Source organism: Phyllostomus discolor, chromosome 5 (assembly GCF_004126475.2).
Source record: "Phyllostomus discolor isolate MPI-MPIP mPhyDis1 chromosome 5, mPhyDis1.pri.v3, whole genome shotgun sequence".
NCBI classification, from domain to species: Eukaryota; Metazoa; Chordata; class Mammalia; order Chiroptera; family Phyllostomidae; genus Phyllostomus; species Phyllostomus discolor.
Window position 1 is genome coordinate 163,442,978 of NC_040907.2, and position 21,677 is coordinate 163,464,654.

General features: G+C 53.3%; 1 protein-coding gene across 3 annotated transcripts in view; it reads left to right on the forward strand.

The window, feature by feature from the left end:
* Positions 1-21,677, forward strand: part of VWA2 (von Willebrand factor A domain containing 2) — a 41,491-nt gene that overhangs the window by 17,080 nt on the left and 2,734 nt on the right. For 2 of the 3 annotated variants that reach the window (XM_028513161.2, XM_036027330.1), the window contains exons 5-12: positions 4,411-4,520; positions 9,969-10,163; positions 11,656-11,789; positions 12,390-12,522; positions 15,139-15,194; positions 16,907-17,014; positions 18,283-18,855; positions 20,876-21,427. In XM_028513161.2, the coding sequence (XP_028368962.1) occupies positions 4,411-4,520; positions 9,969-10,163; positions 11,656-11,789; positions 12,390-12,522; positions 15,139-15,194; positions 16,907-17,014; positions 18,283-18,855; positions 20,876-21,427 (1,861 nt within the window). The remainder of the gene's footprint in view (positions 1-4,410; positions 4,521-9,968; positions 10,164-11,655; positions 11,790-12,389; positions 12,523-15,138; positions 15,195-16,906; positions 17,015-18,282; positions 18,856-20,875; positions 21,428-21,677) is intronic. The other variant, XM_036027331.1, reaches the window with a different exon arrangement.

A 21,677-nucleotide genomic window follows, 5' to 3' on the forward strand; every position in this document is an offset into this window, starting at 1 on the left:
GAACACAGACAGACAAATCCTAGAACACAAAGCACAAGTTGGCCTTGGACACATGAAAAGATGCCCAACCACCTCACTCAGTGGAATAGCACATCTCCCGCTGATATGCCATTTTTCACTTAACTGGAGTAGCAAACACCGAAGTCTGGTGACCCGTTCTGCTGGCCAGTCTGCAGGAATGGGCGGGGGTGTGAGCCTCTCCAGGGGAACCTGACAGTGTCCATCACCCAGCACTTTATTCTAAATATACTCCCACAGATGGTCTTCCCAGATCACATTCCTGGGTTAACCCTAGGGAAGCCACTGGGATTTAGGAGCAAAAATGGCCTTTTATGAGGACCAGATTTTCTCCAGAATGGCGTGTCATTTGGGGAGAGCGAGCACGTCACCCTGGACCTCCGGCAGTCTCGCACAGCTGTTTGAGGACACTGCATCAGAGCAGCACGGGAGTTCCAACCGTGAAGTCAGCCCATCGCAGACTCCAAAAGGGCCAGGGCCAAGGACTGCTTGGTCTCCATCCTCTCTCACGCAGGGCTGAGCTTTTAAAAGGAAAGGATTCCCTATACAATTCTACTAGTTATTCATAGAGGAATAGCCGTAAAGATCTAACATTCTTGACCTTGGCATTGATGGAGTACGTCCTGAAGTGAGTGACTGAGAGGTCCCAGGAAGGAAGGCAGGGAAAGAAGAACAGTGTGGATAATTAGAGGATGTTTATAGATGAGGAAATAGGCTCAGAGTGGCTAAGTGACTGCCTGGGGTCACACAGCAATCTCAGAAGTGAGCTAAGTGTGGAGGAGCGGGCGCTCTTGACTTTCAGCGCAGGATCTGTTTCATTAGGTCATTTGTCCCTACCCATCACATGGCATTGTGTGTCTGGGTGTGTGAGAGAGAGAGAGTGTGTGTGTGTGTAAATGGGGGTGCTGATGGAATTCAGAATCCTCAAAAAGACTCAAAAAACTATGACAAAAAAACTTCATGGCTCGTGCTGTTGGGAGTAGCTGTCCCCAACCGACAGGGCGCCAGAGTTCAGGACATTTGATCTCAGCGTTGCCACACCTAGACAGTGAGCGGCATTCTTAGGTTAGTACTGGCAGCCCAGACAGTGCCCACAGCAAGGAGGGGGACAGGGAGAGGCCTGGAAATTTCCATAAATGAGGGAACCTGATTAGGTACAGAGTGGCTCCATTTTCTTAAGAGGGCAGAAGCTGGCTGTGTAAGGAGATCCATGTGGGCTTGGCCCGAGAAGGGCTTTCTCACAGCAAGACTTACTGAGCAAAGGAGTCGGGTGTTTCTTTCCGTGAGTGAGCGAGTGAGCCCCTGACCTCCTGCCTGGGGCTCCATCAGACTCGCTGGAATTCTGGCAAAGGTGTTTTTTTTGTTTGTTTTTTTTTTTTGCATCAGGGCGATTTCAGATGCTTCCACCTGATTTGTGGCTCCAGGTTTTATGTTCTCGCTGCTGCATTTTTGTCGTCTCGTTCTCTCCATGCACAAGAGATTTTACTTTCTGTAGCTTCAGTGTTCAGGAGGAAATTTTCAAGTAGCTATACATTAAGGCTTTTATGGATGCTCTGCTGTTGAAGCGGTTAAGTGGATTTCAGGTGTTTGAAGTCTTCCCCTCAACACTTAAAAAGCTGAGAAGGTAAAAAAAAAAAGCCAGCTGAGAGGTGCACTTCCTGGCTGTGTGTAGTGAGTGATTCAGCAGGGTGATTACCGGGGGTGAGAAGTCTGGGCGGGCTCGCTTCTCAGCGCACAGTAAACTGAAGATGAAAGATAAAAGACAACTCTTTCGCTCCCAGACCGCCAATTAAATTAAACGCCTTAACTACTGACTCAGACTGTTGGCATCTCGTTTTGTTTTGAAGTTGTATCCTTCCTGCTTCATTCAACTAAGTCCACCCAGCTGTTGGTCTCCAGGGAGTTTTTTGTTTTTTTTTTTTTAACGTAAGGAATTCATTTACATGGTTCAATAAAAAGACATGTAGTGAAAACTGTCCCTTCTACCCGCACAGTTTCAGTTTGCTCAGTCTCTCTACCTGCTTTCTTGAGCATTCTTATAGCGTCACTTTGGGCAAATGCAAGAAATATGAGTATATACCCTCCTTTTCCCCCTTTTTATAAAGAGAGGAGTAGGTGATACGCACTGTTCTCTTCCTGTTCTTACTTTCTGCACATGGTCTTGGAAGCCTTTCTGTATCTAGGTGATGTAGGTATTCACGTACATATATATTTTAGAGCTGATTATTGGTTCAGTGTAAGGATTTACCATTGTTTAATTAAACAGCCCCCTACCGGTGGGCATTTGCTATTACAAATATACTGTAAGCTTGTAAATATGTTATTTCCCACATGTCGAAGTATATCTATAGGGTAAATTCCCACGAGTGTTATGCATTTGTAATTTTCAGTAAGCACTGACAGACTGCTCCCATGGAGGCTTGAACATTTACGTTCTCACCATTAAAGTTTGAGAATGCTGGTTCCTCCCTGCAAACAGTGTATCTGGCTTATTGCTGTATCTCAGTGTGGGGCCCTCAAACACCTGTTTGGGTGTCAAAGAGCTGTTTGTATTTCCTGTTGTGATCTCTGTTCATGTTCTTTGCCCTTTTGTTGTTGTTGTTGTTAAATTGTTGGCCTTTTACACACCAATTCCTAGACGCTTTTCATATTTTGGGGAAACTAATCCTTCATCTCTCACGTGAGTGGCAAATAACGTTTCCATTTTGTCTTCAGTGTTTGGCTGGGTCACGGGAGGGGTTGCCCTGCAGAAGTTTTCCTTGTGTAGTCAATTTATCAATCTTTCCTTTATGATGTCTGGATTTTTAGTCATAGTAAGGTCTTTTCCACGCTGAAGTTTTAGAGGAACTCTCCCAGGTTTTCTTCGAGAACTTCCATGGTTATATTTTTCGCATTTAAATCTTGAATCCATTTGCACTTAATCCTTCATCCTTCTTCAGGCTGGCCCAGCTGTTCCCAGATCACTCACTAACCAGACCACATGTCTCCCCCCCCCCCCCCCCCCCGCCCCAGCTGGTTTCAGATGCCCCCTGCATCACTGGCTAAATTCAAGGGAGATTTCAAAAGCGTCACCTCCCGGAAGCTTTTCATGAGCTTCTCCCTGCTCTGCTTCCCAGGTCCTGTCTCCCCCCCACGGCCACCCAAGATGTCTCCCTCCTTAGGATGCCCAGTGGCTCCTCCTCAGAACCTCCCGGGAGGAAAGTCCACTGGGCTGTGCTCGCTGGGAGCAGACACCGCCCACTTGGTGCGGTGGGTGGTTTGATCTCCTCCCGGGCACCAGGCCTGTTAAGGCGTCCGCGTCGGGGGTGAAGGAAGTCAATTAGCGAGCAAAAGGCGCATCACTGCTGAAGCATGAGTCACTCAGCTCATTTGCAGTCTTGGCCAGAGTCAGAGATGGTTATGAGACTAGCAACTGAGATTGTAGTTTCTCCAGGGGTGTTAGAGAGCCAATGGTTAGGTTCAGGGATTGGACCCTTGGGAGGAAACCTGAATGTTTGTAGCCTTCTCTCCTTGAGACACCCTAGTGACTTAAGGGTCCAGAGAATGATTTCACCCAGTCGACCTTCTCCGCTCTTGCAAGGCATTGGGTTTTCTCCTATGACCTCCTCAATTCGGATGCAAACTCTCTTTGGAATTCCCAGTGACTCTCTCTCCCTTTCCAGCAAGGGAACTTCAGCTCCTTTATTGCTTGTCTCTGGCTAGGGTGCTGATTGTCCCCCAATCTGACTCTGGCCCGGAGAGCTGGCCTTTCCCTAGCACGGCAGGAACAGGCTTGGAAGGGCTGACCCCCTCGGCAACCAAGGGTGGGTGTGCGGTGGCTGTGGTTGGTGATGAGCCAGTGGGGATGGTGGCTGTGCTTAGCTTCTGTGACACCCCTGACCGGGTCGGCATGCATTTTGCTGAAGGCCTGTGCTGGCGGCCGAGAAGGCAAGCAGCGGGGCTGAGCCTCGTGAAGATCACAGGCACAAAGTGCAGTGGGCTGGCTCCCTCTCTTCCTCGGTCTGTGCCAGAGCCGTGTCCTCTCTGCATCGTAGTTTCTCCAGCAGTCCTGTGGGCCTGAAGAGTGCCCCGGCAGGTTAAGGGAAATAAGGTGAGATCACGTAAGACGGTTTACTGCACCTGGCAGGCACACGTATGTGAGTGAAATGCCGGAACGGGGGTCAGGAAGATTGAATCGATAGTTGTCAGTGCAGAACACAGGCAGGTTAGACTGTTTCCTTCCAGATTCTTCTCCTGGTCTTTGGAACCGCTCCTCAGGGAGACCAGAGAGAGCTCTGGCACGGGAATTAGTTGCGTGGGCTGGAGGCATGGTCGTTACCCATTCTCGCCCCATCTTCAAGCCTCTTAGGAATGCCTGCGACTTGACCCTGGGCCCTCTGTCTCCTCCTGCAGGTCAGGGTGGGAGCAGTCCAGTTCAGTTCCACTCCATGGCTGGAATTCCCCTTGGATGCCTTGTCAACCCAACAGGAAGTGAAGACAGAACTCAAGAAGATGGTGTTCAAGTACGTATGCTCCAACACTGCCCTGGTTGGGATGCAGCTAGCTGCTCTTAACATTGTTCTGGGAGGGTCTGGCCCTGGTCTTGGCCTCCCAGAGAGGGCTGGGGGTCCGGAATGCCAGCTGTGCCCAGTGGGTGAGGGGAATCCCCTTCTCATAAAGTTCACATATTTACTGTGTACAAGTCGGTGGTTCTGAGTATGTTTACAGAGTTATGCAACTATTACCATCATCTAATTTTAGAACATTTTCATCATCCCCAAAAGAAATCTTATGAAAAGACATTTCTAAAGAGAAGGTATATAAAGGGCTAATAAGCACATGAAGAGATATGCAACATCATTAGTCACTGAGGAAATGCAAATCAAAACCATAATGAAACACCACTTCACACTCACGGGGAAGGCTAACATAAAAGACAGACAGTAACAAGTGTTGACAGGGAGGTGGAACTCAAATACAGTTGGCGGGATTATAAAATGGTGCGGCCACGTTGAAAAACAGTTGGGCAGTTTCTCAAAATGTTAAACATAGAGTTACCACATGACCCTGCAACTGCACATCAAGGAAATTGAAAATGTATGCCCACACAAAATCATCTGCCCTAATGTTCACAGCGCATTGTTTATATGGCCAAAAAATGGAAGTAACGCAAAAGCGGCATGGGTAAACAGACAACGTGGTGTATTCGTCCAATTGAATATTATTCAGCGTGACCAGAGGCACACTGCTCGTCCAATAGGCCCCACCCAGCCGTCCTTTCCCACCTCTCCCTCCCCTCCCCCGCCCACCCCCTAAATAGTTGGTCAAGCCTCTTTCTCAGCTGTGGTGACAGTCACGATGATGTGATTCATGCTATGACATGGGTGAACCTTGAGAATGTTATGCTAAGTGAAAGGAGCAGACACAATTTACAAACTGTATAATTTCATTTACATGAATGTCTGAAACAGGCAAATCTGTGGGAACGGAAAGTAGATTAGTCATTGCCAGGGGCTGCAGGGAGGGGGGAGGAGGGTGACTGCTGATGAGTATAGGGCTTCTTTTGGGGGTGATGAAAATGTTTTAGACTTAGTTAATGGTGATGGTTGCATAATTCTGTGACTATATACTAAAAACTAGATTGTATACTCTAAAGGGGTGAATGTTATGTTAATTATATTATTATTGATATAATATTCGATTATCCTATAAACTGTTTACCCACTATATGTTCACTAACATTTGCAGGGGGGAAGTAGCCTGTCGGTCTGTTCAGGACTGAAAGTCTAAAACTGTTTGGATGACTTTGACTCAAATGATTCATGTTCTCTTCTGAAAAACTGAGCTAACTGCAGCAAATTGGCTTCAAAAGGCATTCCAGAGGTCATGTAGCATCTATTCCAGCTCTTTTTTATGGAGGAAGGATGCTGAGGTGGTGAAGGTGCCGGAGACTTGGCCTGGACCAGGGTCACGCTGCTCGTCCAGGAGGCCCCGCCCAGCTGTCCTCTCCCACCTCTGCCTCCCCTCCCCCGCCCACCTAAAGAGTTGGTCGAGCCTCTTTCTCAGCTGTGCTGAAAGTCATTACCAGGGGCTAGAGAACATTCTTCACGATGTGGACCACAGAGCCATGGTAGGAAAGTGCCCGAGGAGCACACTAGGGGTGGAGAATGGAGCCTCGTCATGTGTCTGAAGGAGGTCAGCTCCGTCAGGGGGGTGTGTGGGGTTAGTTAGCACTGTGTGTCCTGGGATAACCATGAGAAACAACAAACAGGGCAAGGTGGCAATGACTCACGCTCTGGCCACACTTGCGGGGTCACTGAGGACGTGAAACACGGAGACGCTGTTACTCATCAGAACAGAGGGATGCTGGCCGAATGGGCATGGTAGCCTCTCCGGGGCTCTGTTCCCTGTCTCTGCAGTGAAGTTTGAAATGCTGGCCCGATCGGAACAGGTTTACCTAAAACCCAGAACTCTGGCCTTTCTAGACCAAGGCGATTTCCTGCAAGTGCGTTTTGAGGTGGCTGAGAAACCACCCCGACAATCACCTTATTGCTACCTTGCAATAGGAACCTAAAAAACAGCACAACCAAGCCCTTCCGTAGTGCACCCGGGGATAACATACAATAAGATAAAACATGGCCGGCAATTGGCTCTGAAAGCCCAGGACTTCTGGCCAGCCAGCTGGGCAGGCTCACTCTGTCATTTCATCAACCTCCCAGTGAGGCAACTCTGGGTCTTGTGATGGGATGTTTTGGGACCCGGGCCACAGCTTTATCAGAGTTTTACTATATTTAGATAGCTCTACAGAGATAGCACTCACCGCTTTACCGTAGCACAAAGCCTCTTAGAGTGTTCTCTGCCCATCTCAGACCTCATTAACATTTAAACATAGCTTTTAGAATAGTTGTAAAGCACTTGGCTCTTTTTAACTGAACATTATTTGGGGTGTATTTCTGCATAAAGCTGTATTTTTATGTTGATCCTGTTTAGTGGTTATATAATAATCCAATGAATTGAACCATCACCATGTATTAAATCGTTCTAAAAGGACATCATTTGCGTTGATTCCAGGACTTCTGTTGATTGCTTAAAAAAAAAAAAAAAGGAAAAGACTATAATCAACATTTCTATACCCACAGTGAGTTTTCTTATGAAATATTTTTTCAGAGTCTGTTCCAGGGACGACCTGCATGACAATAAGTGGGAGAAGGGAGGCTGGTTTTTAAAAAAAATGTAGATTCTCAGACTCAGTCAAAAACCTACCAGTTTTGACCCTCTGAGGATAGGATCTAAGAATCTACGTTATGATGTCTCCTGAGGGATCGACTTTTACACTCACTGGGATTTGAGACGACCACAAAAGACTCCTTGGAACAGGCTGCTGGTTGGGTCGCTGTGGTCATCAACACCGATGGAGAGTGGTCACTAAGTTTTGGGGTGCAGGGCACAGCATTAATCCTCGAACAATACTATTCCTGTCCCTGCTTTAATCGGGAAGGGAACTGAGTGTCAGGTTAGGGAACCTCCCCAAGTTTACCTAGCTAACAGATCACAGGGGTAATGTTTGAGTCCCACTCACTTCCAGCCCGTGTTCTTGATCACCTGACTACAATGACAGCCAGATGTTTAGCTTCTAGCCCCCGCCCCCACCAAAATAAAAGCTCATACTTTGCCATCAGAACTCCCCAAAATAGTAGTCAATCAGAGAACCTTCACTTTCAACCTAGTTTAGTCTCATGAAAGAAAATGGTAAAATCTTGGTGAGACTCTGGCCTTAGACGCTCTAGCTGGAGGCACTCTGAGCTCAGAACAGACACGGGGATAGAGATGGTCTGAGGAGTAAGGACAGTGCAGGCAGCAGGGTTTCTTCGCATTTCCCAGAGTTCAGAGCCATTCGGAATCTCTCACCTGACCTGGGTCGGAAGCCAGACACATTCCAATGGGAAAGGCCGTTGAGGGCGCAGAGGTGGAGAGGGCGGGTGGTCCAGGCATTTGTGTGCTGAGTGATATGAGGGGCGGACACCTGGCTGGCCAGTGGAGATGGGGGCCTGGACTCTCACGTCCTTGACATTTAATTTCTCTCTAACCACAGCCAGGAGGCTCATGGCACATTGCCAGGGATGCACGTGAAGGCCCGGGGAGCTCTGTGGTCACTGGGGCACCTTGGCTCTTGGTGGCAAGTGTTTTGTGACCATTTGGATAGAGCAGTAAGGAGAAGGTGTCAGCAAACTTCTTCAGTTGAAAAACCAAAGAGTAAATATTTCAAGCTGTGCGGGCCGTAGGGTCTCTGCACAGACAGTACACGAGTGAATGGGCAGGGCCGTTCCCCCACCCAAAACTTTATTTACAATAACCGGTAGAGGGCCAGGTTTGGCCCAGAGGCTGTAGTTTGCCAACCCCAGAGAGGAAAGACCGTTGGCTCTGTGATCAGCATGCCTGGGTTTCAGCTCAGTTCTGACCGCCCCTGGTCTGAACTTTCCTTTGCTTCCTGGCCTCCCTTTCACCTCGTCTACCTCCCATCTCGAGGGTCCACAGTAAACACCAGCGGGTTGAGAACAGTCAGTGGCTTTTTCATCGACACAGATCCTGATCCGAAGAAGACTAAGAGTCTTCACTCTAGGAGTCGTCCACTGTGGTTGACGCTCATTCACTTCGTGGAGATCCACAAAGAGATTTGCCCTTTAAGAGCTCACGGACGACAGGAAGCAGTGAAAGCGAAGACTCGTCCAGGCCTGGCCCATCCATGCTCCCCAGGCTAATGCTTCCACGCTCTCCCCTCACCTCTGTGCTGGGTGGAGAGGACTTTGAGGACTGAGAGGGAGGTGGGACCATAGCACGAAAGGAACGTAAGTCCTGGAGTAGCTGCTCGGAGGACAGCAAACCTGGACAGGGGCCTGGGCAGGAGGACTACAGAGACTTGCATAAGAAATCAACACTTTTAGTGTTACATACACACACACACACACACATTTATACATGCACATACAAACACATACAAAGACAGTGCCCATGCCTCGTGTCCATTGGATATTTTCACGTTAGAAGGATGGCTGTAGGTTCCTCTATGAGGGCTGAATCAAAGGCAGGCATTGCCTTAACTGATACTCGGACTGTAATGAGTGTAACCTTGCCTCCCCACCAAGCTGTAGTTTGTGATGAGTCAGCATTTTGCGATGCTGACTTAACAGGTTTTCTCTGTGCGTAAAGTTCCTCGCTCGTGCTTGGATGTGTTACCATCCACTGTACTGCATCATTCTTTTCTGCCTGGTTGACGCTGAGAGCCAGCAGGCCTCCCTCCGAGGACCCTGCAGGAGCCTCCTCTCATGAGATTTAGCAGAGATTCTGCGCTGGGACTCCAAGCTCATCAACAGCCCCTATAACTGGGCTCTAAGGTTACAGAATCTTAGCTTCCCAACAAGATGGGACCATTGTAACCCGCTCTGATCCAGAGGCAGCCAAACAGTCCAGCCTCCCACCACCTGACCCTGAACTTGGAAGTGGGCTGGGCAGGGCTGACAACGGAAAGGACCCTGCCATTCAGTCTCTTGGATTCTTACTAGGCTCTGTTATCCGCTTTCTTAGCCCAGGGAGATGTGGAGCCACAACAGGAAGGGGGTGACACAGGGGTGGGGAGATGAGAGGCGGGTGTCAGAGGGACGGCAGTGGTTGTCAGCCCGGAGCCGTCACCGTCACTGGAGAAGATGCAAAGAATGACATTCTTCCCTAAACAACAGCGCTGTGCGGGGTGCATCTTAAGATCCCAGGAAAAGTTCATTTCTCTTCTTCATTGTTGTAGTTTTGAGGGTGAGAAAGTTGCATCTCTGCTGGTGGAATTGTCACTCTGCGTCTCGGCCAGGAGGCCGTGGCCGGCACTACTAACAGAGGAGGAGCCATTGTTTCAAGCTGTCTTCGGGCTTCCCCTCTCTGGATCGCTAACTCTCCCTTTGTTTCTCCCTCCTGGGCGAGCTCAGAGGAGGGCGCACGGAGACGGGCCTCGCTCTGAAGTACTTTCTGCGCAAAGGCTTCCCTGGGGGCAGGAATGCCTCGGTGCCCCAGGTGCTCATCATCGTCACGGACGGGAGGTCCCAAGGGCACGTGGCGCTGCCCGCCAAGCAGCTGCAGGAAAGAGGTGTCACTGTGTTTGCCGTGGGGGTCCGCTTTCCCAGGTAAGAGACGCGGGCACTCTGGGCCAGCGCTGGGTGTGGGCTGGCCTGGGGACCGAGGTGCGGCTGAGAGACTCACAGCCACAGGGGGATGGGGGGGGCGGTGGGGGGGGGGTGGAAACACCGTGCTGGTTCCCCCAGGACCTGGCTTCTCTTCACTTGTTGTGCTGCTGCTGGGGCACAGGGAGCTCCGAGTCTGGAAGTCTGAGAGCTTGCACTGTCTTCAGTCTGAACGTTTGGTTTGAAGTGCCTGAAACTCGACTTGAATTTATTTGGGTGGAAAGGGAAAATTCATGAACTCCTCTAACTGTGCCGGGTGGGTCAGGGGTCCCTCCTGGTGAGCAGGAGGAGCAGGGCCTTGAATGCCATTGAGATCCTGTCCCCTCCTGCGTCTCTGGGAGCTGGGACGGCAGCTGCAGCAGTGCCCAGCTGCCAGCTTCCCCACGGTGCCCCGGGGAGAGAAGACTCATGTCCCTAGTTTCCAGTTGAATGATCCAAGAAAGTGTTCTGGTTAGGCTGTGTCACACACCCGCTCCCGAGGCCTGGGCCGCGGGGTGACTGGCTGCGGGAGGCCCTGTGTGACCCTTCCGCCCTTCCAGCATTTGTTGAGCCCCTTCCCAGGTGGGTCTCCTCTCTGGCTGAGCGTCGGCCTTACCGGGGAGCTTGTAAGAAAGCCTGTTGCCGGGTGGGGCCAGGCAGAGCTGCCCCCTGAGAGTCGTGCCTGTGTCCCAGGCCCCGTGCTGGGTCCTGGGAGAAATGTCAGGGTTCTGTGGCGGCAGAGAACAGGGAAGTCAGTTCTAGAAAGAAGTGAAATTTCTGCCATATTGCTGAGCCTTGGCCTATTATGATGAATTTTTGATGGGCAGGATTCTACGTGCATTCCTGACTGCCCTGTCTTAAAAAGAGGTTCCTCCACCTCATCTCACCTTTTCGTCATGCCCTGGGTCCTCGTGCTGCCCACCACTTTGTCCTGGGCACTGAACAGCGCCCCCTGGCTGTCAGAGTGTGCTGGCTCCTCTCTCAGATGGCTTCCCATTGCTGGCCTTTGAGTCCTTAAGTTCACTGTTCATCATTCCGCCTTAGTTTTTGCTATTACTAGCTATTCTTTTTTGTTCTTTTCCTGCCTGGAACCATTTTCCTTCACTTCATGTCTGATTCGGTTCTCCTCCCCAGCTGTGGGCTACAAGACCAGACAATGAAATCTATTGGGAGCATGTGTGAAATTGGAGTGTGAGGCTCTCCTGCGGGGAGGTCCGCGGGCTGTGGCATGCACGCATTATGACCCACAGCTGCGCATCCTTGAGGCCGTCCTGCGGTTCGCTTCTGGGCCTCACCTGCACCCTGGGTGGCTGAGTTTGCAGCCAAGTGGCTTCTGGATCCACAGGGATGGTGTTGCCATCCACGTGGCAACACCACGTGGTGTTGGCGGGGTAGGAGGAAGGTGGGTTTGGAGTGACAAGACAATGTAATCTCTCTGCTGGCACCTGGGGCACAGGTGGGAGGAGCTGCACACGCTGGCCAGTGAGCCCAGGGAGCAGCACGTGCTGATGGCTGAGCAGGTGGAGGACGCCACCAACGGCCTCTTCAGCACCCTCAGCGGCTCCGACATCTGCACCTTCGCCTCTCCAGGTAGGCCTTCCAGCCTGGGGAGGCGCGGGCTTGCCCTCGTGGAAGTGGGGTGTGGGGTGAGGGTTCCCCGAGCGTGAGGTCAGGACTCGGGATCCTCCCCAGGAAGGGTGGTGAGAGATCGGGGCCCAGCAGCTTCGGCCCTGGGGCCGTCTGCTGTGTTCTGCCTCCCTGTGTCAGGCCCTGCAGGTTGCTCAGCTGGAACCCTGAGCTTCTCTCCATGGGGTAAAGGGGCCCAGGACTTGGGAGCACGTGGGGCCCCTGTGCCTGTTCCCTGCTCGGGAGGACGAGCCAGACCAGCTCCCCTGCTGTGCCCTGCTGTGGTCAGCACACGGCACTTCAGCTGCGTTTGTAGTTGTCTTCATCAGGGTCCACCAGGAGCAAGTGAAGCATGTTGTAGGAAACATACATGTGGGAACATGATGTAAAAGCTATGCAGGGCAGGGCCTGTACAGAGGAGATGCCCAGAGACGGGCCACCCAGTAAGGGGCAGAGCGCAGCCCCTCCCCGGTGTGCTGGGCCCAGGGCTGGGGGAGGAGGAACCACAGTGGGGGAAGGAGGTGTAACCCTGTCTTTTCCACTGGGCATGTGCTGTCCACACAGACTGCAAGGTCCAGCCTCACCCCTGTGAGCGCAAGACGCTGGAGACGGTCAGGGAGCTGGTCGGCAACGCCATGTGCTGGAGGGGATCGCAGGGGACCGATGGTGTGCTGGCCGCACTCTGTCCCTTCTCCAGGTGTGTCCGTGTGGTCTGGGGTCAGGGCCCGAGGGCATGGCCTGGTTGGGGGCGGGGGTCCCCGAGGCTGAGCGCTCAGGAGCTGCAGGGCTTGGAGGAGTCCTGGAGGGTGCCAGGGACAGAGCTCCCTGGGTGTAGGGAGGGGTGGCCAGGGCACGGCCATGCTGGAGGCTGGTGAGTGAGCCAAGAGCTGTCCTGCAGGGCAGTGCTCTGCATGTGGGATGGTGAACTGGTTGTGTGGTTTCTCGGAGCACCAGTTTCCACACTTCTGGGGGTTAAGTGAGGCAACAGGCTTACGACCTTGGATGGATTTCAGTGGGGAGGCCATGGTGATGCTGGAATCTTCAGGACTGGAGCTCTGGCATTCCAGAGCGCCTGCTGCCCGGCCAGCAGCCTGCCCCTCGCAAGTCCCAGGACTGTCCTTTGACACTTTATCCAGACTACCTGCAGTCCAGCGCCTGGCCGGCACCAGTGAGCCGGCCTCTCGCCCTGCCTGGAGGGCCAGGGTGGCGTGTGACCCAGCTGCATCTTGGCCCCTTTGCGCGCCCTCCAATGAGATCAGATTGTGCACAGCAATGAGATGGGTTGGCTGAGCAGCGTGAGGGCCCTGCAGGGCCGAGGCAGAGCCCAAAGGCCACCTCAGCAGGGCAGGACCGTGCCCCACTCATGGTTCCGAGGAAGCGGGCCTCATGCTATGTCAGAGCCCGTGGAGGCTCTCTTCAGCTCCCGAGGTTCCCCGTGAAAGGAAGCACCTCTTTGTTCCCCAGTGACCGCGTTCCAGGTGCTGCCCTGAGCCACGCAGCGTGCAGAGAGGAACAGGCACAGTTGCTGCCCCCAGGACACCCCTGGTCAAGAGGGGCCATTGGACAGAAGGACCAGTGACCACCCTGAGAGGTGCCAGCATGGGGCCTGTCCTCCCTGGGATGAACAGTGCACCAATGCTGGAGGCTCCCACAAGAAGGCCTGCATAGAATAAGCTCTTCGTCGGTTCCTTCATTCAAGAAATACCCACCAGGGCCTCCTGTGTTGCGGGCACTGTCCCAGGTCCCTGGGAATCAGCATGAACAGCTCAGTAACATCTGCCCTCGGCTCACGAGCCAACACTCCAGTGGCAGGAGGCAGCAGTCAAGAAAATGAATCTATAAAATAAACTAGGAGGCGGTGATGAGAAAGAACCCAGGGATGGGACTCAGTGGGGTGGGCCAGCGGTGGGGCTTGCATGTGGCACCTGCGTCCAGACCTGAGGGGAGGTCCAGGACGAGCCATGTGCAGGTCCAGCGAAGTCCTGTGGCCGGTGTCTGCTCCAGCAAGGCAGGCCCCCAGTGCAGGCCTGGCTGGGGAGCTGGCTGGGCTGGGACTTGTGGTTTGAGGAGGAATGCACACGGAGAGGGAGCACATTTCTCTTTAATGAGCTGGCAGCTTGGTACACTTTTGATTTCAGCCACTCTGAATTTGTAATTGATGTGGCTTTGACCTCAAGGGGAAGTTTTGCTCCAGGAAAAGTTCTGCCCTGGGGCTGAGCCCATTAGCCTGCCCCTGCAGTGGGTAGCCCAGGGGTCTGTGGGAAGAAGGCCTCTTTGGAAAATGTGAGAGAACTGTTGCCACTGCTGGAAGAAGAGAATGTCCTTGGGGCAGCCATCCCTGGAGCTGCTGCCAACCAAGAGGAGTGCTTTCTGCCCACATATGAGGAGCCCCTCCTGCTGAGGCCGGCCCATCACCCTGCAGACTCAGGCCCTGGGGGGTTGAGGGCAGAGCCTTTGGAGTCGGATGGTGGAGTTCGGATCCCACCTCTGCTGTGTTCTAGTAATTGCGTGGCTTCGAGCACCCTAATCCAGCCCTCTGAGCCCGTATCTGCTCCTGGAAGGTGGGGATGGCTCTCTCCTGGTGGATTTGAGGTAACCATGGGGACATCTGGAGCACGGAAGCCACCAGAGGAAGGGTGGCCCCTGTGTGAGCACAGAGTGTCAGCACTCGAGCGGACCCCAGACGTCATCAAGTCCAGTGGTGGGAAAACCTTGAGCTGCTCCACCTCAGACGGACACTTGAGCAGACCGGAAAGATGACATTTGGGGTTAAGGGCTGGGGCTGTGGCACTGGGGTGGCCTGGCCCCCTGGACACTCAGGCTCCTTCTGTCCATCGAGGCCCCAGGGAACGCAGTTGAAAACTACAGTTAGAGTTACTCTGTAGAAGGAGGTACCAAAGACCAGAGAAGGAAAATAACTTGCCTGGGGTCACACAGCCAGAATCCAGTTGCCTAATTCCTGGTTTCCCACCCTCTGCCCCCTGCTCCTGCCTTGTGCTGGCCCCAGGCAGTAACTTGTAATGGAAAGCTGTTCTCGCAGTTCAGAGTTTTGAACACAAGTGTCTCTAACTTCTGACACAATGGCTAACTTACATTGTCTTTTTATTTTTTTGTTTCCTCTGGGTAGACTGATACATTCCCTTCTCTATATGCAGATAAAAGCTGGGGCGGAATCTGGAAAGAAAACAAGGAAGTCTTTCTTGGCCAGCTTCTGCACTGGAATTTGCTATCAGCTTTGTGTTTTAAACAACCCTCCCGGTTTCTGCCCTCCTGTTACCACTCTGATTTCTCCGTTTGTTTCCTTCAATGGCAGCTGGAAGAAAGTGTTCTTAACCCACCCCGCCACCTGCTACAGGACCATCTGCCCAGGTACAGGCTGCCTCCTGGATTGTCCTGCTCTGTCCGGGCCGTGGGACTAGGCTGGTCTTTTGTCTGGTGTGGAGTGTTGGCTCGTGCCAGGCTGTTCTCAGACTTTCCCCGGATTGGTTCACGCAGTCCTCACACTCACACTGTAGAGCAAGTTCAGTTTCACCCCTTTCTAGAGGAGGTTACTAGAGCGTTACTAGAGCTGGGGGCGGGGCGCTCATGAAGGTGCCTGAGTAAGTGGAGGAGGCCATGCTCATTAACTCCAGGGGCCAAAGGCTTGCTGTCCTGCTGTGCCAGCCCACAGAGGCTGTTGACAGTCGTGGGTGGACCTGAGAAACAGCACCACCTGCACCACAGTGTTCCCTGAGTCTTAGGACGCCCACGCTCTCAGCTTCATGTTACCGAGACCTTCGTCCTTGTCAAGCTCAGGTCCAGCTCCAGTTAGTCACGATGGCCACCTGGGGCTCCCCTGGGCCTCCTTTGCAGTCGCGGGCCACCAGGGTATGTTGTGCAGTCTGCTAGGGCTGCTATGACAGAATAGGGCAGACCGGTGGCTTCAACAACAGAAATGTATTTTCTCACAGTTCTGGAGGTGGCAAGTCCAAGATCAAGGTGCCAGCAAGTTTGGTGTCTTCTGAGCCCCCTCTGCTTGGCTTGCAGATGATCATTTTGTCATCGTGTCCTCACATGGCCTTTGCTCTGGGCATGTCCCTGGTGTCTCCTCTTCTTCTAAGGACACCAATCATATTGGATTGGGACCCACCCTATGACCTCATTTAGCCTTAATTTCCTCTTTAAAAGCCCTCTGTCCAAACACTGTCATGTTCTAAGGTATTGAGGGTTAGGACTTCTACATAGGAATTTGGGGTGGGGGACACAGTTCAGTCCCTAACAGTCCAGGTCCCATGGGCACATCCCCAAGTGAGCCCGTAACTCACGCAGTGCCTTCCGGAGCTCACCACTGAGTGTCCTCCACCACCCACACCCCCCTCCTGTACCTACCCCCTCTCCTTCCCCCCTTTGCTGTACATCGTTGCAGCTATTGGGTTGGACAAAAAGTCCGTTTAGTTTTTTTCCATAAAATAAAAACACAGTTTTCATTTTTACCAATAACTTTATTTGGATATTTTAAATATGGCCATTATCTCCTGCTATTGGCTTCTAGTGGGTAGAGGCCAGGGGAGCTGCTAAACATCTTCTAATGCATCAGACGGCCCCACAGCAAAGAATTATTTGGCCAAAATGTCAACAGTACCAAGGAACTTTGCTAACCATTTCTGACACATTTGATCAGTCACAGCACCTTCTCCATACACTGCACAATTTCTTTTTTTGTGTGTGTTTCAGTTGTGTTTTCACCTTCCCTGAAATAATTAAGCATACTATGCCAAAAACATTGTGTATCTTCTTCTATCTTCAATGTTAAAATGGCTGCACAAAAATTCACCAGTGTTGATAAGCTTTTTTTAAATGCATGCTGATATGACAGCTGTCACAATGCAATCTAACCAAATTGTTTCCAATGAACTTAAAGACAAGTAAGCACTACGAGAGCCATTGTACAGAAAAAAACTAAACAAGCTTTTTGGCCAACCCAGTAGTTTCCTCGTGGTCCCTGGGGGTGGGGGTGCCATGCCGTGGTGGGACAGGGGGGCCTGCTGGACTCATGCCTGGGGGCTGGCGTGCCAGGCTGTTCATGGACATCTCTTTCATAGGCCCCTGTGACTCCCAGCCTTGCCGGAATGGAGGCACGTGTGTTCCGGAAGGACTGGACAGGTACCACTGCCTCTGCCCGCCGGCCTTCAGAGGGGAGGCCACCTGTGGTACGTGTGCACACGCTTCTAAGATGGGCCGTTGGGGACCACTGGGGAGCGGTGGTGTCCAGGCTCCCCCCGTCTCCCCTCTCCCCCCTCAAGCTACTGGGTAGAAACTGGCCCTGGAGGTTTAGAGCCACCTGCTAACCAGGTCCGCCACTGCTGCGACGTCTCCTGTGATACGGCCTCTGAGTGCTCCGTGAGTAAACAGCTCAGGTGGTGAGGCTCCAGGGAGGACAGTGGCTTATGCGCTTAAGAATGGCCACTGCCTGACCTTTGAGCACTGCTGAGCCCAGCTGCAGGCTGGGGCCGGCCCAACTCAGGGTCCTGGCTCTGGGCAGAGCCACTTGTCCCCTTTGCTAGGAGCAGGAGCCTCAGCCCTTTTTGGTTTTAGAGGTATGAAATGGGGCCTGTAATGGGCTTCCCCCCATAGGTTTGTTGGGAGCTTGAAATCAGATTTCGTACAGGGTGGGGCAAGAGTAGGTTTACAGTGTTGAGTACGCAAAACAAAAAGTTCATCCTGGTGTTATTAATTATTGTATTCTTTTTCATTCGAACAACTGTGAACCTGCTTTTGCCCCACTCTGTAGGTTAAAGTGCTTAGCACAGTGCCTGATACATAGTAGGGGTTTGTTTAATAACTTTTTTTTAAGATTTTATTTTTAGAGAGGGAAGGGAGGGAGACAGAGAGAGAGAGAGAGAAACATTGACGTGCGGTTGCTGGGGGTCATGGCCTGCAACCCAGGCACATAACCTGACTGGGAATTGAACCTGCGACACTTTGGTTCGCAGCCTGCACTCAATCCACTGAGCTATGCCAGCCAGGGCTTGTTTAATAACTTTAAAAAAAATGTAGTGCTGGGTCAATTGGAAATGTGCGTGGGAGAAACCAGTCTTCACCCTCTATATCACAAGCCCCACAGAAATCGATTCCGGGTGGATCATAGATCTCAGTGTGAAAGGCAGAGCCAGGAACCCTCTGTTTTCCCATCGGAGCGTGTCTGCTCGGTTTCTCAGACAGGACCCAAGAAGCACCAGCCATCATGGGTGGGGGGGGGGGGTTATAACACAGACTGTGATTTTCACATAGTGGTTGGGTGGAGACCTTTGGCTAGAGCCAGGAGGAAGCGCTCTGTGATGTGCCCTTGGTCCCTCCACCCCGTCTCCCTCTGGGTTCAGGGGTTTCTCCTGCCCAGTGGGGTGCTGGGGCCTCCTGGGTGGGGCAGTGACCAGCCTGCTCCGGTGGCCTCAATGTGACGGCCGCTGTGACTCTGCAGCCCCGACGCTAAGCCTGGAATGCAGAATCGACGTCCTCTTCCTGCTGGCCAGCTCGGCGGGCACCACGCTGGAGGGCTTCCTGCAGGCCAAGGCCTTCGTGAAGCGGTTTGTGCAGGCATCACTCAATGAGGACGCGCGGGCCCGCGTGGGTGTGGCCCGGTACAGCCAGGAGCTGGAGGTGGCAGTGCCCGTGGGCGAGTACCAGGATGTGCCCCACCTGGTCAGGAGCCTGGACGCCATCCCCTTCAGCGGAGGCGCCACCCTCACAGGCAGTGCCCTGCGGCAGGCGGCAGAGCGCGGCTTCGGGAGCGCCCGCAGGACGGGCCAGGACCGTCCTCGCCGAGTAGTGGTCCTGCTCACGGAGTCACGCTCCGAGGACGAGGTGGCCGGTCCGGCGCGTCACGCAAGGGCCCAAGAGCTGCTCCTGCTGGGCGTGGGCAGCGAGGCCGTGCGGGCGGAGCTGGAGGAGATCACGGGCAGCCCGGAGCACGTCATGGTCTACGCCGACCCGCAGGACCTCTTCGACCAAATCCCAGAGCTGCAGGGGAAGCTGTGCAGCCGGCCGCGGCCAGGTGAGACCCAGGTGCCCGCGCCTGCTGCGGAGCAACCTCTCAGCCTGACCCCGGGCCCGCGGTCAGGGGCAGGCCCTTCCCTTTTTTCTACCAAGGCCTGTGCCTACGGGCTGGAACCACTTTTATGCATTAGCCACATGAATAACTTCTCAGTTTACTGGTCGATAAAATGGGGCCAACAATAGCACCTTTTGGGGTGGTTTTGTGAGGATTAAGTAAGACAAGCCACATCCACAGAGTAGGCACTCAGAAAATAGTAGGCATGGCTATTTGTCATTATTTGTATTCATTCATTATTATTATTAACAAGGAGCTTGGAATCTACAAAGCATGCTATAGAAGAGCGGCCTTCCAGCTGCTTCCGTGGGAGGTGGGTATATTCCTACCATGCACATGCACTCACGTGCAGACGCACACACAACTGAAACGAGCATTTCGTGGAACAGTGCTTGTCCTGTCTACCTGAAATGTGCTCTAATATTTCCCACTGGGTTGCTTGACCCACGAAGTTGATTCTGTGATCCTCCCCATTCGGGGGGCGGGTGGTCTGGAGAACGCTGCCCCCCGGGAGCAGACATTCCTGTCGGTGGGTAGGGCGTGGCCCGAGGTGCAAGATGTAGGAGCTGAAACACGTCCTGGATGGGGCCCCCGATTTCTCCCGCAGCCGTGGCAGGAGGCAGCCATATGTGGAATTCAGCTCCCCGGCCCCAGAGGTCTCTCTGGTGAGACCTTCCTTCTTGCCCCTCCGGTCTAGGCTCCCCGTGGCAGCCAGAGTAGGTTTTTCAAAAAGAGTTTTTGCTTTACAGAAAATCAGTGACAGTGACAGAGTTCTTCTCATATGCTCCACACCCTCTGTCCCTCTTGTGCAATGTTAACAAGGTGCATTTGTCACAATTAGGGAAGCGGTGGTGATGCATTATTAAAGTCTATACGTTATTCCAATTTCCTTAGTTTTAACCTAATGTTCTTTTTCGGTCCTAAGGATTCCCTCCAGGACACCACATTACATTTAGTCACTGTCTGCTTAAACTCCTCTCGGCTGTGACAGCGTCTCAGGCCTTCCTTGGGCTGGAGTGGTTTTTAACAAGCTATAAATCAGATCCCCTTACTCTGTACTTAAACGTTTCCAGTGGTTCCCCTCTGCATTTGGAATGCAACCCAGACTCCTGCTGGTTTCGGAGAGCTCCCTGCGGTCTGGTCCCTGCGGGTCTGTCTGCTGCTCCTGCGTGGGGCGGGGAGCACCCCAGGCCCCTCCCCCCCTCCATCGCAGACTGACTCTAACTCCTTGGAGGAGCCCTGACCACGCCTCCCAATCCACGCACGTTGCTCCTGCGGGTCCCTGTTGGAGTGCCCTGCTTTTCCCCCCACGGCTGCTCATATAACTTGTCATTCTGCATGGGATTCACGCCTGTGTCCCCACGGCCTGTCAGCCCACCTGTGGCAGGCATGGACCTATTTTGTCCTCCTGGTACATTGAGTATCCTGTAGACAGTGCATGGCGCAGGGAGGGTGCTCCGTGATGGGGTGGGGGAGGGTACCGGTGAGGTTGCTCTCACAAAGGGCCCTCGGAGCTCAATGGCTTACACGTGATAGACATTTATTTCGCTCGTAACCATTCGCAGGTGAGTGGCCTGGGCCAGCAGGCCGGCTTGGCTACCCTGTTGGTCTGCCTCCAGGTCTGAGGTCACTTTCTCAGCAGGAAGGGGTGAGAGGGGGAGGGGAAGTGGAAGGCAAGCAGCTTCCTTTTGAGGATATAACTTGGAAATTGCACCATTACTTCCAATCATATCCTATCAGAGAGAAATTAGACGCACGGCCACACCTAGCTGCCAGGGAGGCTGAGAAGTTGGTCTCGCCAGGGATTCCCATGTCCCGCTGATACTCCAGCAGAAGGTGGCGGGCGGCCACTGCAGTGGACGGACAGACAGCAGGCTGCTGTTGCCACCCTGCTGGCCTGGTCTAGAGGAGGGGCTCCGCCTGGCAGAGACTGACCCAGAGGCCGCTCTGCTTGCTTCTGCAGGCTGCCAGGTGCAGTCGCTGGACCTGGTCTTCATGCTGGACGCCTCGGCCTCCGTGGGGCCTGAGAATTTCGCCCAGATGCAGAGCTTCGTGAGAAGCTGCACCCTCCAGTTTGACGTGAACCCCGACGTGACACAGATCAGCCTGGTGGTATACGGCCGCCAGGTCCAGACGGTTTTCGGGCTGGACACCCACGTCACCCGTCCCGCCGTGCTGCGGGCCACGAGCCAGGCCCCCTACCTGGGTGGGGCGGGCTCGGCAGGCACAGCCTTGCTGCACATCTATGACAAGGTGATGACCGTCCAGAGGGGCGCCCGGCCCGGGGTCCCCAAGGCTGTGGTGATGCTCACGGGTGGGCAGGGGGCGGAGGACGCAGCTGTCCCCGCCCAGAAGCTGAGGAACAACGGTGTGTCCGTCCTGGTGGTGGGCGTGGGGCCGGTGCTGAGGGACACTCTGCGGAGGCTCGCGGGTCCCCGGGATTCCCTGATCCATGTGGCGGCCTACTCGGACCTGAGGTTTCACCAGGACACGCTCATCAAGTGGCTCTGTGGAGGTGAGTGGGGGAATCCACACCCTTCAGGCTGCCTCCAAGGTGGCACACCTCAGCCTGAACCTTCACACACATCTTTGCAAGGGGCACAGCTCTTCCTGGCTACTGGGCGCTTTCCACGTGCCAGGTTCTGTGCTAAATCCCAAGTTCATGTGCGTCCCGTGGTAGGCTTCCCGTGGTAGGTGCAGCCATTCTGACATTCTGGCTCCAGAAAATTTAACACAGCTACCCCTCCCCAAACTTGAGAGTGTAC